The sequence below is a fragment of the Lutra lutra genome, chromosome 4 (genome assembly GCF_902655055.1).
Source record: "Lutra lutra chromosome 4, mLutLut1.2, whole genome shotgun sequence".
NCBI lineage: Eukaryota > Metazoa > Chordata > Mammalia > Carnivora > Mustelidae > Lutra > Lutra lutra.
The window spans coordinates 45,784,455-45,797,965 of NC_062281.1; the positions used below are offsets into that span (position 1 = coordinate 45,784,455).

Sequence of the window (13,511 nt, forward strand, 5' to 3'; positions counted from 1 at the left end):
GACATGAGGCTTGATCCCATGTCCTTGAGATTGTGACTTGAGCCGAAACCAAGAGCAGGACACTTAACTGTGCCACCAGGGTGCCCCTGGACAACCCATTTTTGATCCTCGGCATTTTTTTTGTGTGTTCTTTTTTTGCATCAGTGAATTTAGTCTCAGATTGTCAAATTCATTTCTCTTTTTCAAAGAACCAGCTTTTTTGGCATTTTTATTTTACATATTTTCTATTTTGGTGGTATCTACTTACAAATTTCTTTCTATACTTAGGGTTTTATTCTTCTTTTTCTGGCATTTTAAAATGGATTTTTAGGTCATTTGTTTTAGATATTTTCTTAAGAATTTATACATTTCTATTGGAGCATTGCTTTAGATATTATCCACATATTTTGATGTTATAGTGTCATTCGCTTTAAAATATTTTTAATTTCATTATTTTACCTTTGACTTGTGAATTATTTTAAAGTATGCTATTTAATTTCTAAGATACATGAAGTTTTTCTGGATTTATTATAGATTTCATAATTTTGTTATCAGAGAATATAGTTTGTATGATTTCAAGTCTCTTTAGTTTATTCCTTTAGTATTGTTTTATTGAAATACAATTGACATATACATTATATTAGTTGGAGGTGTACAACATAAAGATCCAAAAATTTGTATATTTTGGGAAATGACTATCTCAATAAGTCTACTTAACATCTGTCACCATACATAGTTCCAGATTTTTTTTCTCATGTTGTACTCTCTTGGCAACTTTTATATGTATGGTACAATATTATTAACTATAGTCACCATCGTGCATATTATCCCCATGACTTATTTATTTTATAACCGGAAATTTATACCTTTTGATCTCCATCCCCACTTTGCATATGTTCCACCCCTGACTGCCAGCCTCCAATCCGTTCAGTGACCTGTAACACTTTTTTTTCATGTAAGTGAGGTTGTGCCATATTTGTCTTTCTCCATTTGACATATTTGACTCCACTTAATACTAAGTTCATCTATATTGTCACAAATGGCAAGATTTCATTCTTTTTTATGATTGAGTAATAAATATTTTATTGTGTATATAGATATATACACCACACTTTCTTTACCCATTCCCAAATCAGTAAACAGGTTGCTTCCATATCTTGGCTATTGTAAATAATGCTGCAGTGAACGGGTACATATATATTTTTGAAATACTGTTTTTGTTTTTTTTGGGTAAACACCCAGAAGTGGAATTGCTGGATTTTATATTTCTATTTTTAATTTTCTGAAGAATCTTCAATACTATGTTTCATAGTGGCTGTACCAGTTTACATTCTCACAAATTGCATGAGTTTCCTTTTCTCCATATGCTTATAAATGTTTGTTATTTTTTGTCTTTTTGATATACCAGCTATTCAGACTGGTGTGAAGTGAAATGATAGCTCATTGTGGTTATGATTTATATTCCTGTGATGCTTAAATGTTGAGCATAATTTCATGTGTCTTTTTGCATCTCTAAGTCTTTGGAAAAATGTCTATTCAGGTTCTCTGCTCATTTTTAATTGGATTTATTTCAGTGTTGAGTTGTAGAGTTCTTTGTATATTTTAGATATTAACCTCTTATTTAGTTGTATCATTTGCAAATATATTCTCCTATTCAATAAGTCGTGTTTTAATTTTGTTGGTTTCTTTTTGCCTTCTAAAAGCTTTTTAATTTGATGTAGTCCCAATTGTTTATTTTTGCTTTTGTTTCCCTTGCCTAATGAGACAGATCTAAAAAAATATTGCTGAGACTGAGGTCCAAGAGATTATTACCTTTTATTTTATTTTAGGAGATTTGTGGTTTTAAGTCTTACTTTTAGCTCTTTCATCCATTTTGAGTTTATTTTTGTGTATGGTGTAAGAAAGCAGTCATGTTTCATTCTTTTGTATATTGCTGGGCAGTTTTCTCAACACCATATTGAAGAGACTTTTTTTTTTTTTTTTTTTAAGATTTTATTTATTTGAGAGAGAATGCACCAGAGCACACATGTGGGATACGGGGTGCCGCAGAGGGAGAAGGAAGGGGAGGAGGAGATTCCCTACTGATTGGGGAGCCTGCCAGTGCTCAATCTTGAACCAAAGGCAGAGGCTTAACTGACTGAACCACTCAGGCCCCCCTTCAAGATACTGTCTTTTCCCCATTGTGTATTCTTGACTCTTTATCATAAATTAATTGACCATATAAGTGTGGGTTTGTTTCTGAGTTCTCTGTTCTGTTCCATTTGATCTGTAGGTCTTTTTTTTGGAGCGGATACCATAATAGTTTCATAGCTTTGTGTAGTATAGTTTGAAATTGGAGTGTGATACCTTTAGTTTTTGTTCTGTCTCAAGATAGATTTAGCTGCTCATGGTGTTTTTTGGTTCCACACGTTTTAGAATTTTTTGGTTCTAGCTCTGTGAAAAATACAATTAGTATTTTCATAGGAATTGCATTAAATCTGTAAATTGCTTTAGGTAATATGAACATTTTAACAATATCAGTTCTTCCAGTCCGTGAGCATAGAATATCTTTCTGTTTATTTGTGTCATCTTCAGTTTCTCTCATCAGTGTGCTATAGTTTTTTTAGAGTATAGGTTTTGTTTTTTTTTTTTTTTAACCTCCGTGGCTACATTTATTCCTATTTTATTTTTCTAATGCAGTTGTAAATGGGATTGTTTTCCTAATTTCTCTTTGTGATAATTTGTAATTAGCGTATGGAAACATAATAGATTTCTGTATTTTTTTTCAAGGTTCTTAAAGATTTTTATGTATTTGACAGATCACAAGTAGGCAGAGAGGCAGGCAGAGAGAGAGACGAGGAGGAGGCAGCCTCCCTAGATTTCTGTATTTTTTTTTTAAAGATTTTATTTATTTATTTGACAGAGATCACAAGTAGACAGAGAGGCAGGCAGAAAGAGGGAGGGAAGCAGGTTCCCTGCTGAGCAGAGAGCCCGATGTGGGACTCAATCCCAGGACCCTGAGATCATGACCTGAGCCGAAGGCAGCAGCTTAACACACTGAGCCACCCAGGCGCCCCAGATTTCTGTATTTTAATTGTATTCTGCATCTTACTGAATTCACTTTTTCTAATAGGTTTTTTTAGGGAGGACTCTTTAGGGTTTTCCATATAAAGTATCATGCAGTCTGCAAACAGTGACAGTTTTACATATTTCTTACCAATTTGGATGCCTTGTATTTCTTATCTGATCATTGTGGCTATGACTTCCAGTACAATGCTGGATAAAAGTGAGAAGAGTGGACATCCTTATCTTGTTCCTGATCTTAGAGAAAAAGATTCCAACTTTCACCATTGAGTATGCTTTTAAATGTGGGTTTATCCTCCTTGGGTTTTATTATGTTGAGGGATGTTTTTCTGTATGTTTCCACTATGATCTTTTATATGTATGGTTGAATTTTGTTTGCTGATATTTTGTTGAGGATTTTTGCATCCATGTTAATCAAGGCCTGAATTTTTTTGTGGGATCCTTTGAGAAAAGCATGTATCAGGGTAATGCTGGTCTCATGAGTTTAGAAGAGTTTGGAAGAGTTTCAGAAGGATTGGTATTAATTCTTCTTTGAATGTTTGGTAGAATTCATCTGGTCCTGGATTTTTGTTTGTTGGGAGGTTTTTTGATTACTGATACAATCTCCTTACTAATAATTTGTTCACATTTTCTCTTCTTTGTGATTCAGTTTTGATAGCTTCTATATTTCTAGGAATTTGTCCATTTCTTACTGGCTGTCAAACTTGTTTGGTGGATAATTATTCATAGAGTTCTCTTATGTATGATTTTTTGTATGGTATTATTTGTAATGTCTTCTTGTTTGATTTTGAGTTTTTTTTTTTTAAGCCCCTTAAATTCATTGAGACTTGTTTTATAGCCCAGCACACGGTTGTCTTGGTGACTCTATCATGTCTACTTGAAAATAATCTGTATTTTGCAGTTGTTGATACAGTTTCTGTAACTGTTAGTTAAATCAAGGTGGTTGATATTGTGCAGATTTTAGTATTTTCTGATTTTTTTTGTCTAGTTCTATAAAGCGCTGAGATAATTTTGTATTACTTGACATTTTTGTGGAATTGTCTATTTCTTTTGTCATTTTTCCTTTATGTATTTTGAAACTTTGTCATTTGGCACAGCACATCAATAATTCTCTCTTTAGCTGATATTAAGATAGCTATTCCTGCTTTCTTATTCCTACTTTTTGCACGGTATATATTTTTATATCCATTTACTTTCAACCATGTATGTCTTATAGGCAGCATATAATAGTAAGGTTTTCTTTTTTTAATCCATTGTGTCAGTTTATGGCCTTTAATCATAGTGTTTAACTTAAGAGCAAACCATGTTCCTTAGTTCAAATCCCTGTTTTGGAAATTAAATTTTATTGGAACACAGCCACATGCTTTTCTGTAGCTGCTTTTGCACTATTATACTGAGCAGTTGTGACAGGAGACTTCATGTCCCAAAACTCTCAAATATTTACTGTTAGGCCTTTTATAGAAAAAAGTTTGTTGACACCTTGTTTAGACCATTAACATTTAAGGTGATATAGTTGGATTAAGGCCTTTCATTATTTATTTTCTGTTTGTTCTGTTTTTCCCTTTTTTTGCTTTCTTTTGGGTATTTTTGAATTTTTGTTGGTATTTGATTATATCAGATTTTTAGCTATATTTTCTTGTATTTTTAAGTTGTTTGTCTAGGGATTATAATATCTCAGTGTACTTGTTAATATTATACTACTACATGCAGAATGGTGATGGTAAAACCTTGCAACCATGTGTAGGTTTCTTCACTCCATTGCCCTGACCTTTTTGCTGTTATTGTATCATATCTCCACTAGACAGTGTCATAAGTTTTGCTTTCAATATCCACACACATAAAATTTAGAGGGTAAAAAAGACCATTATATTTATTCAGCTATTTACCCTTCTTTTATTCTTCATTTCTGAGTATTAAGGTTTCTGTGTAGTATCACTGCCTTTCAACCTGAGAAACTTCCTTTAGCATTTCTTGTAGACCAACTAACTCTACTAGTTACACATTTTTAGTTTTCTTTCTTTTCTGAAAATGTCTTTTAATCTCACATGTTTCAGTTTCACACAACTACCCTCCACTTCAGATGACAGTTTTAAGTAGTAGGTCCCCAGATTACTCAAAATTTCTAAATTAGAGGTTAAGTCTCCCTTCTTGGATTTGATCATTTGCTAGAACAGCTCACAGAACTTAGGGAAAACACTTAACCAGTTTATTATATAATAAAAGATATGATAAAGGATACAGATGAAGGAAGAGATATGTAGGGGTGAGGTCTAGAAGGGTCCCATGTGCTGGAGCTTCCATCCCTGTGGAATTGGAGTGTGCTACCCTCTGGGTACATGGATGTGTTCCTCAACCCAGACACTCTCCATACCCCATACTTTGGGGATTTTTATGGAGGCATCATCATGTGGCATGATTAATCATTAACTCAGTCTCCAGCCCTTCGCCTTCTAGGAAGAGTTGGAGGTGGGACTGAAAGTCTCAAGCTTCTAATTATGGCTTAATCTTTCTGTTGACCAGCCTCTGTCCAGAAGGCCACCAGAAGTCACCTCATTAGAACGAAGGGCATTTCTTTCACCCAGGAAAATCCAAGGGATTTAAGAGCTATATGTCAGGAAGTAGGGTAAAAAAACAAATACTAGAACAAAAGACTTATGCTCCAAGTATTCTTATCATTTAACAAAATTACAAGGGTTTTAGGAGCTTTGTGTAAGGAACCAGGGATGGAGACCAGTAGATTTTTTTGTTGTTGTTGTTTCACAGTATGGAACTCTAATTTGTCCGTTCTTTTCTATTAGCACTTTAAAGATACTGCTCTGCTGTTTCTGGCTCAGCAAGTGATTTTTTTTTTTTTAAAGATTTTATTTATTTATTTGACAGAGAGAGATCACAGGTAGACAGAGAGGCAGGCAGAGAGAGAGAAAGAGAGAGGGAAGCAGGCTCCCTGCTGAGCAGAGAGCCCGATATGGGGCTCGATCCCAGGACCCTGAGATCATGACCTGAGCCGAAGGCAGCGGCTTAACCCACTGAGCCACCCAGGCACCCAGCAAGTGATCTTTTATGGTGATAGTTTCTGATGAGAAATATGCAGATATTTGAAGCATTGTTTTTATTCTCCTTTAAAGATAGGGACCCTATCTTGGATCTTTTTCACCATTACCTAGCACATCTCTGATGTGTAGATATACAATAAATTTTTCTTGAATTTATTTTGATTGTATTACATTTTAAGTAAATTAACATGAAGACTAGACAGGCTTATTGGGGTTCTATTTTGGCAGGATCAGAATTGCCCAACACATATTACTGCCATTAAACTTTTTAAGATCCCTTCACTAGATAATGAATAACCAGATGAAAGAAACCATGCCACCCATTACTGATTTTCTGATATGTTTCTCTTTCTCCCATTTTTCCTTAGTTACTTGGCTTCCTTTCCATGTAAAGGGAAAAAAAGGAAGCAGTAGCTACTTGTCAAAATTTTTTGCTTCTCTTTTGCATAGAAACTACTCATCATTTTATAAAATAATGGATTATTAAGGGACATTCAGAAAACAGCCAAAAAGTGTTCTGGGAGAGTTATTTTATAAAATTACATCTGATGTTTAATATCTATAGAGAGAATTAAATACAGCAGAGATTTCCTGTTGAAGCTCTCAAGCGTTTCCATCTGCAGAAAAAAACCAGACTTTCTGCCTGATCATCCCATTGTACTTCAAAAACCAGTAAGTAGTTTCCTAATTTTATATTAATTCTAAAATATTTGTCTTTAGTATTTTCACTGAATTCTTTCCCTAGATTTTTAATTTTATTGTGGAATATAATTCAGAAAAGTCCATAAATCCAAATGTATAATATAATTCCAGCTTTGTTTTTCTTTTTCAACATTTCCTTAGCAGTTCAGTGTCTTTTCTGGTTCCATACAAATTTTAGGATTGTTCATTCTACGACTTTGAAAAATGCTGGTAGAATATTGATCGGGATGGCATTGAAAGTATAGATTGCGCTGGGCAGTATAGACATTTTAACAATGTTTATTCTTCTGATCCATGAGCATCGAATGCTTTTACATCTTTTGGTGTCATCTTTAATTTCTTTCATGAGTGTTCTGTAGTTCGTTGAGTCCAGGTCCTTTACCTCTTGGTTATGTTTATTCCAAGGTGTCTTATGGTTCTTGGTGCTATAGTAAATGGAATCGATTCTCTAATTTCCCGTTCTAAATTTTCATTACATGTATAACTAATTACTGTAAGTAATTACCACTCTGGCCAAGAAATAGAATGGAATTATATTTTAAGAAATATTTTTTGCATTGAAAGATAAGGAGCCTAAAAATTCTATTATTTTTAAGTTCTGTAATCCATCTGCAGTTGATTTTACTTTATGATGTAAAGTAGGGGTCAAGTTTTATTTTTTTCTACATGGATATCCAGTCATCCTAGCAATATTTACTCAAAGAACAGTCCTCTGCTACCCTTGTGGCAATATATGTGTGGTATGTTTCTAGGCCCTTACTCTTCTCAATTTATCTTTTTATATAGTAAAACAAGTCACCCCACTTATTCTTCAGTGTGTTTTTGCTGTTCTTAGTGTCTTATATTTGTGTCACTGCATCAGATTTCATCAAAATAAATAAAATAAATACACCTTTCAGCACATTGATTGGAAACGACAGGAGTGTTGGTATCAGACTTGAGTTCAAATTGTAGCTTCACCTTGTGCCTTAGTACACTGTTCAAACTTAAGTCATTTAACCTTGAAACCTTAGTTTTGTGATTGCAGATGAGGTTGATAATGTATAGCAGGACTTGGATAGTACTTTGTGCTTATTATGCACTTAGTAAATTGCCTTTATTTCCATTTTGACTAGAGTTTGACTTCAAAGTTTTCACAATCTTTTTTATATGGGTAAAAATATTCTGTTGAGATGAACTCAAAATATAAGTATGCTGAGAATGGCTCATATGGGAAATATAACCTCTCCTGTGCTTTCCAACCATTTGGAATACAAAGCCTCTTTTTAAAATTCCAAACTTGTAGAACTATAGTCAGTTCAGTCAGAAATTTAAATTTTTTTCATAATACCTTGCACACAGGAATATTTTATCATGAGAAATGTTCTTAAATTATCCCACCTGTTCAGAAAAAAATCGTAGGCATATGTATGAATAAATCTAAACTTGAATGCTATATAAAATATGGTCTTTTTTTTCATTTGCACACCTATTTCATCTCTAATATTTTATTTTGTAAATAAAATTTAGACAGACACATTATTTGAACAAGCCAGGTACCACAAAAACAGAATAGGTTTGGAATACGATCTAATATATTTAAAAATGAATTACATATTTTTTTAAACATAGAACTGTTTTGACAAATTCCAGTTACTTTAATACTTTGTATAGTAACATGCATTTAAGATCTGTAAACACTTAATAGAATCACAGTATTTGGTTTGATAAACTAAGTAGTAAAAACTGTATCTTTTCAATCTAATTGATAAATTAACTTTTTCTTCTATGTTACAGGAAAACCACCAAAGTTTTAAGTAGCATTTTAAGAACAAATGAATTTGAAGATAAAGAATTATTTGTTTTCTATTTTGGACACCTGCAAATGAAGTGGATCTAGTAACAATAACTGTAATGGACTGTGACAATTCAGTTTATTTTTAATTTTGATGGTTGGGTATTTGGTTTCTCCTAAAATGAGAAATATTTTAAACTATAAAGAATTTTCTAATCAGTTTCAGCTTTGCAGGCAGTTTCCTGCATAAATTGGGAAGTAACACTGGAAAGTAAGAATTTGGTTAGTAGGGAAGGCTGTATTTATAATTTGCATGCTACTTGCAATTTTTTGTTTTTCATCTCTTGTAATAATGGAATGGAAATGTAAGCTGTAAAGATTCTCAAATATAAAGTATTTGCTATGATGTATATATGGTATATAATTTCTTGTTGCTTCTAAAGTTGGCTTTTGTTCTGTTTTCCACTAATTTCATACCAGCACTCTGAAAGGATCTTTACAATCTCTCCAGAGGCTTAAAATGACCCAGGATGTCAATGCATAGTTCTCAATGACAGGAAGGAGAATATTTTAACAGGCATTTCTTTGGTCTCTAAGTTTTTGATAAAATTATTCAATATTCATGATTACTAGCAGAGATTGACAATTTGGAAACAATGAAATTCAAGGTGAAAAACAGCTGCTACTTGTCTCTAATTAGACTCCATGAACATAAGAAGTTAGGCAATTACAAATTAATACTGATTTTTTTTTTTTTCCAAAAGAGGAAAGATTTAGGCATTTGCAAGTAATTGAGGTACATTAAGTTTCAATTCTTTAATTTCTTATGACAAGAACATGTATGGATGAAGAATTTGGGGGCTAAGGTTTTAGCTCCTAGAAATTTTATATAATAAATCTCCTGCATTTTGTCACTCTGGACGTTACTATTGAAAAAAAGAGTTTCTTCCAGCATAGTGTCAAAAAAAAATTGCTGATATAAAGGTAAGTGTAAACTCTCCCTAATTCTATTCTCAGAAAGCCCCAGGTCTACGGGCAAGGCATTCAAGACCCTCATTTGGCAGAAAGTTTATCATAAACTGAATTCTGAACTCCTAAAACCAGTACCTTTTTCTTCTGGTAGAATTTTGTCTTTGGGCTTTTTACCTGGATTCAAGCTTTAGTCCATGGTAGGCTTCCCATCTTGGTCTTTTAGTACACTACTTTTCATTACTTTGCTCCCCAGGGGAGAAAAAATACGCTAAAACCATAAATTTCCGGGTTACTTAAAAATGATACATTTAAACCGCTAGGGCCCAGATTTATTTTTTGTCCTATTTTCCCTTTATATTATTATAGGTTCCAGTGTGTATATACATACACACACACACAACAATTTATGTATAATTTGTATAAGAGCTGAGGTCAGTATTACCATAATTAAATTGGTTTATTATTTGCTTGTTCTCAAAGGTTTTTTTTTTTTTTTTTTTTTTTTTTTGGTTTTTTTTTTTTTTGACTCTAGTTAAAAAAAATGGTAATAGAACTTATTCTAGTTTGGAATCTAAAGAGCTCTTCCGCTCAGCACTGTTACTGAGGGCAGAAACCTTTTTAAAGTCATACTACCATGGTACTTTGCAAACTGCCTCACACTTAAAAGACTTAGGTACTTTCCGAATCTAATACTGAAATATGTTTTGATTGGCCATAATTTGTATTTTTTGAAACCATTCATAACCAACCTTTTCAAGGAGTTTTATGTCAAAAGTCACTGTATATAATCAGAGTGAGACTGCAAAGTCTGTTTTATTATCTCTTTGCCTTTGTACATATGTATAGCTTGTTTGAGTAATCATTGTACATCTCCAATAATGTTCTCCGCTTTGTATATAAATTAAAAGAGTTGAGCCAGGTGTTGTTTCATAGTGTTTGTCATCTTTAGAAATGACTATATATATGTGTGTATGTGTCAAAATTTACTGCCCTTGTCTTGTAGAAGTTATGAAAAAAATTACTTAGATGGATGAGGACTGAGGCATATACAAAGGTATAACTTTGATAGAAGCTAATTCGTTTGAGAAAATTTTAGGTCAAATTTTATATTTAAAAATATAATTTAGTTCAATCTGAATTTTCCAACAGTAAAAAAAAAAAAAAATTGCCTTACAGTTTTTCCTTGAAGACCTGTGGTTTCAAAGGAATTTGGATTATAGAATAATAGAGAAACAGACTTAATATGCACTGGATTTTTATTAGCAGCATTTATCAGAATAGATTTTATTAAAACTATATGAGCCTGTATAGCAAAGTGTACTAGGTACACAGAACACACCAACTGTTCTGGTGAAATTAGAATTGTCATTCTAGTGTTAAAACTGGAAAAGGTTTTCTGTCCAGTATCTTCCCTGGGAAGAGGGAATGCTATTAAAATTTTGTGCTTGTTTTGTATTTCTTCATTCACTTAGTTTAAAATTTTATTATTTAAATATTTGAATTATTATTTAAATGCAAATGTCTATTTTCCAGAAGTAAATTAGTCCTCTGGCTCATATGTCAAAAAATTTGAATCAAATTTTCTCAAAGTAAAATTCTATTTTTTTGATTTGTTGAACTTACATATAATTATGATGCTATAATAAATGATATAAGGTGTTACAGTACCAAATGGTACCCTAACTATCACAGAATTGTTCACTTGTGAAAAACCAGTTTATAACAGGATAGGTATATAGAGTCTATAGATTACAGCCAAGGCTATTATTGTATGCTCATGTATTAACTTTTTTTTTTTTTAGCTTAAACAATAGAAAGGTATTTTCTCACAGTTCTAGAGCCTGGAAGTCCAAGATCAAGGTGCTAGCAAGGCTGAGTTCTTCTGAGGCCTCTTCTGGCTTGCTGTTGGTACCATCTTACTGTGTCCTCACGTGGCCTTTTCTTTGTGCACCTTCTTTCGCTCTCTCTGCACGTAAGGACACCATTTTGGGTCACATGTTAGCTTTTTCAGTAAAGTGAATACTTACAAGATCATGAATTGGTAATGGAGTGAGCACTACCAAAGAATAAACTTCACAGAAAATCAGTTACTTAAAAATGACAAAACACTGATTTAACCTTGATAGTTTATGACAAATCTACAAAAGCTATCCTATGAAGTGATACTCTAAAAGTTCCCACTTCAATTATTTTTTATCATTTCTTTTTCACAATTTTTTTCCTTTATGTGTATACTTTTTTTCACGTATTAAGATTCTGCCACTGAAGGGTTTAGGTTACAATGTAGCAAAACAGCAAAGACAGAATAGTGAACTTCAAAAATTTAGGTAAACTTCACATAAAAGATAAAGAAGACATTTTAGAAGAGTGCACATCTTAAATATATTAAACAAAAGTACAGAGTAGATTAGTAACTGCAGAGAATTTTCTAATTCACATTTTCAATAAGAATACTTGTTTTGCACTTGGAACCATAAAATGTCTAGGAACATCTAATTGTTCAGGATCCACCATGAAGCTGAAAAGAGAAAAACAACTATTATTAAATGAAAATAATTGCCAGGGCTAAGTTAGTCAAGGTGTAATCATTCTTAGACTATTTTCTCCCACCTTTAGTCTGCATAATTATCTTTCAAGTTAGTCACTATTTACTATTTGAACCAAGATTGAACTCCTCGTATGCAATATTTATACCAGGTCATATGGCACTTGGTCATACTTTGTTATGTATGAATGGAGCTTATCTTGGCAATGAGATTGTAAATGCCCTAAAGATGAAATCATATTGTTTTAATCCTCCCAGTACTAGCAGCAATTTGGGAATGTAAGATACTTTTACATAACAATTTCAGAAAGATTGGGTAGAAGCAACTGGATGTATTTTAAATATAGTGTATCTATGTTGTAAGGTTGAAAATGTTTTCCCCAGTGAATATAAATATCCCAAAGTCAAATCTATAGCAAAGAAGTAAGATTGATGGAATGCTGTGAGAAACAGACAAATAGAAAGGTCTGAAATTTGCAAAGCTATTTAAGAAATATACTAGTTGGTAATAGGATTTTTTTTTTTTAAAAGATTTTATTTATTTATTTCACAGAGAGAGATCACAAGTAGGCAGAGAGAGAGAGATAGAGGAGGAAGCAGGTTCTCCGCCGAGCAGAGAGCCCGATGTGGGACTCAATCCCAGGACCCTGAGATCATGACCTGAGCCGAAGGCAGAGGCTTAACCCACTGAGCTACCCAGGTGCCCGGTAATAGGATCTTAACTTTCATGTGTATCTTCTTTTCTCGTAGCCACAGGCCTCTCTCATTTGCCAAGGGATAGTCTGCTCCACAGACTGAATTCTTTATATTTTGGTCTGGGTATTTTATGATGGCTAGTGGGCCTGTTTGTCTGTACTTCAGTATTCCTCATTTGAATGATTTTGATATTTGAGAGTCCATAGCAATATATATATATATATATATATATATATATATATATATATATTTTTTTTTTTTTTTTTTTTTTTTTTAAATTTGTTTGACAGAGATCGCAAGTAGGCAGAGAGAGAAGGAAGCAGGCTCCCTGCTGAGCAGAGAGCCCGATGAGGGACTCGGACCCAGGATGCTGGGATCATGACCTGAGCCGAAGGCAGAGGCTTTAGTCCACTGAGCCACCCAGGTGCCCCCAATATATTTCTCAAGATGTTTCTTCAGTAAACCACTTAGAAACTTAATGAAAAAGCAGTCTTATCAGAAATCATAATTTGTGAGTTAAATTAAAAATACAAACCTACCCATCTCTTTTATAATAGGTATTTTTTTCAGATTTTTATTTTAGGTCTAAATACATACAGCTGAAAATGCTTTTGTTTTTATTTTTAACCTTCATATCCATATAACAAACAAAATTCATAAGACTGGTTACTAAAAATATTAGTAGAAAACTCAATTAAAAAAATAAAAATAGGGGCGCCTGGGTGGC

The 13,511-nt window shown here is 33.0% G+C and overlaps 2 protein-coding genes across 2 annotated transcripts in view; one reads left to right on the forward strand and one right to left on the reverse strand.

Moving 5' to 3' along the window:
* C4H8orf88 (chromosome 4 C8orf88 homolog) overlaps positions 1 to 8,981 on the forward strand; it is a 47,125-nt gene extending 38,144 nt beyond the window's left edge. The window contains exons 5-6 of the mRNA XM_047728084.1: positions 6,661 to 6,767; positions 8,574 to 8,981. Of these exons, the coding sequence (XP_047584040.1) occupies positions 6,661 to 6,767; positions 8,574 to 8,597 (131 nt within the window). The 3' untranslated portion in view covers positions 8,598 to 8,981. The remainder of the gene's footprint in view (positions 1 to 6,660; positions 6,768 to 8,573) is intronic.
* Positions 8,982 to 9,024: 43 nt separating this feature from the next.
* The window catches only part of NECAB1 (N-terminal EF-hand calcium binding protein 1), a 206,340-nt gene continuing 201,853 nt past the window's right edge, over positions 9,025 to 13,511 (reverse strand). Inside the window, exon 13 of the mRNA XM_047728083.1 lies at positions 9,025 to 12,061. Within this exon, the coding sequence (XP_047584039.1) occupies positions 12,036 to 12,061 (26 nt within the window). The 3' untranslated portion in view covers positions 9,025 to 12,035. The remainder of the gene's footprint in view (positions 12,062 to 13,511) is intronic.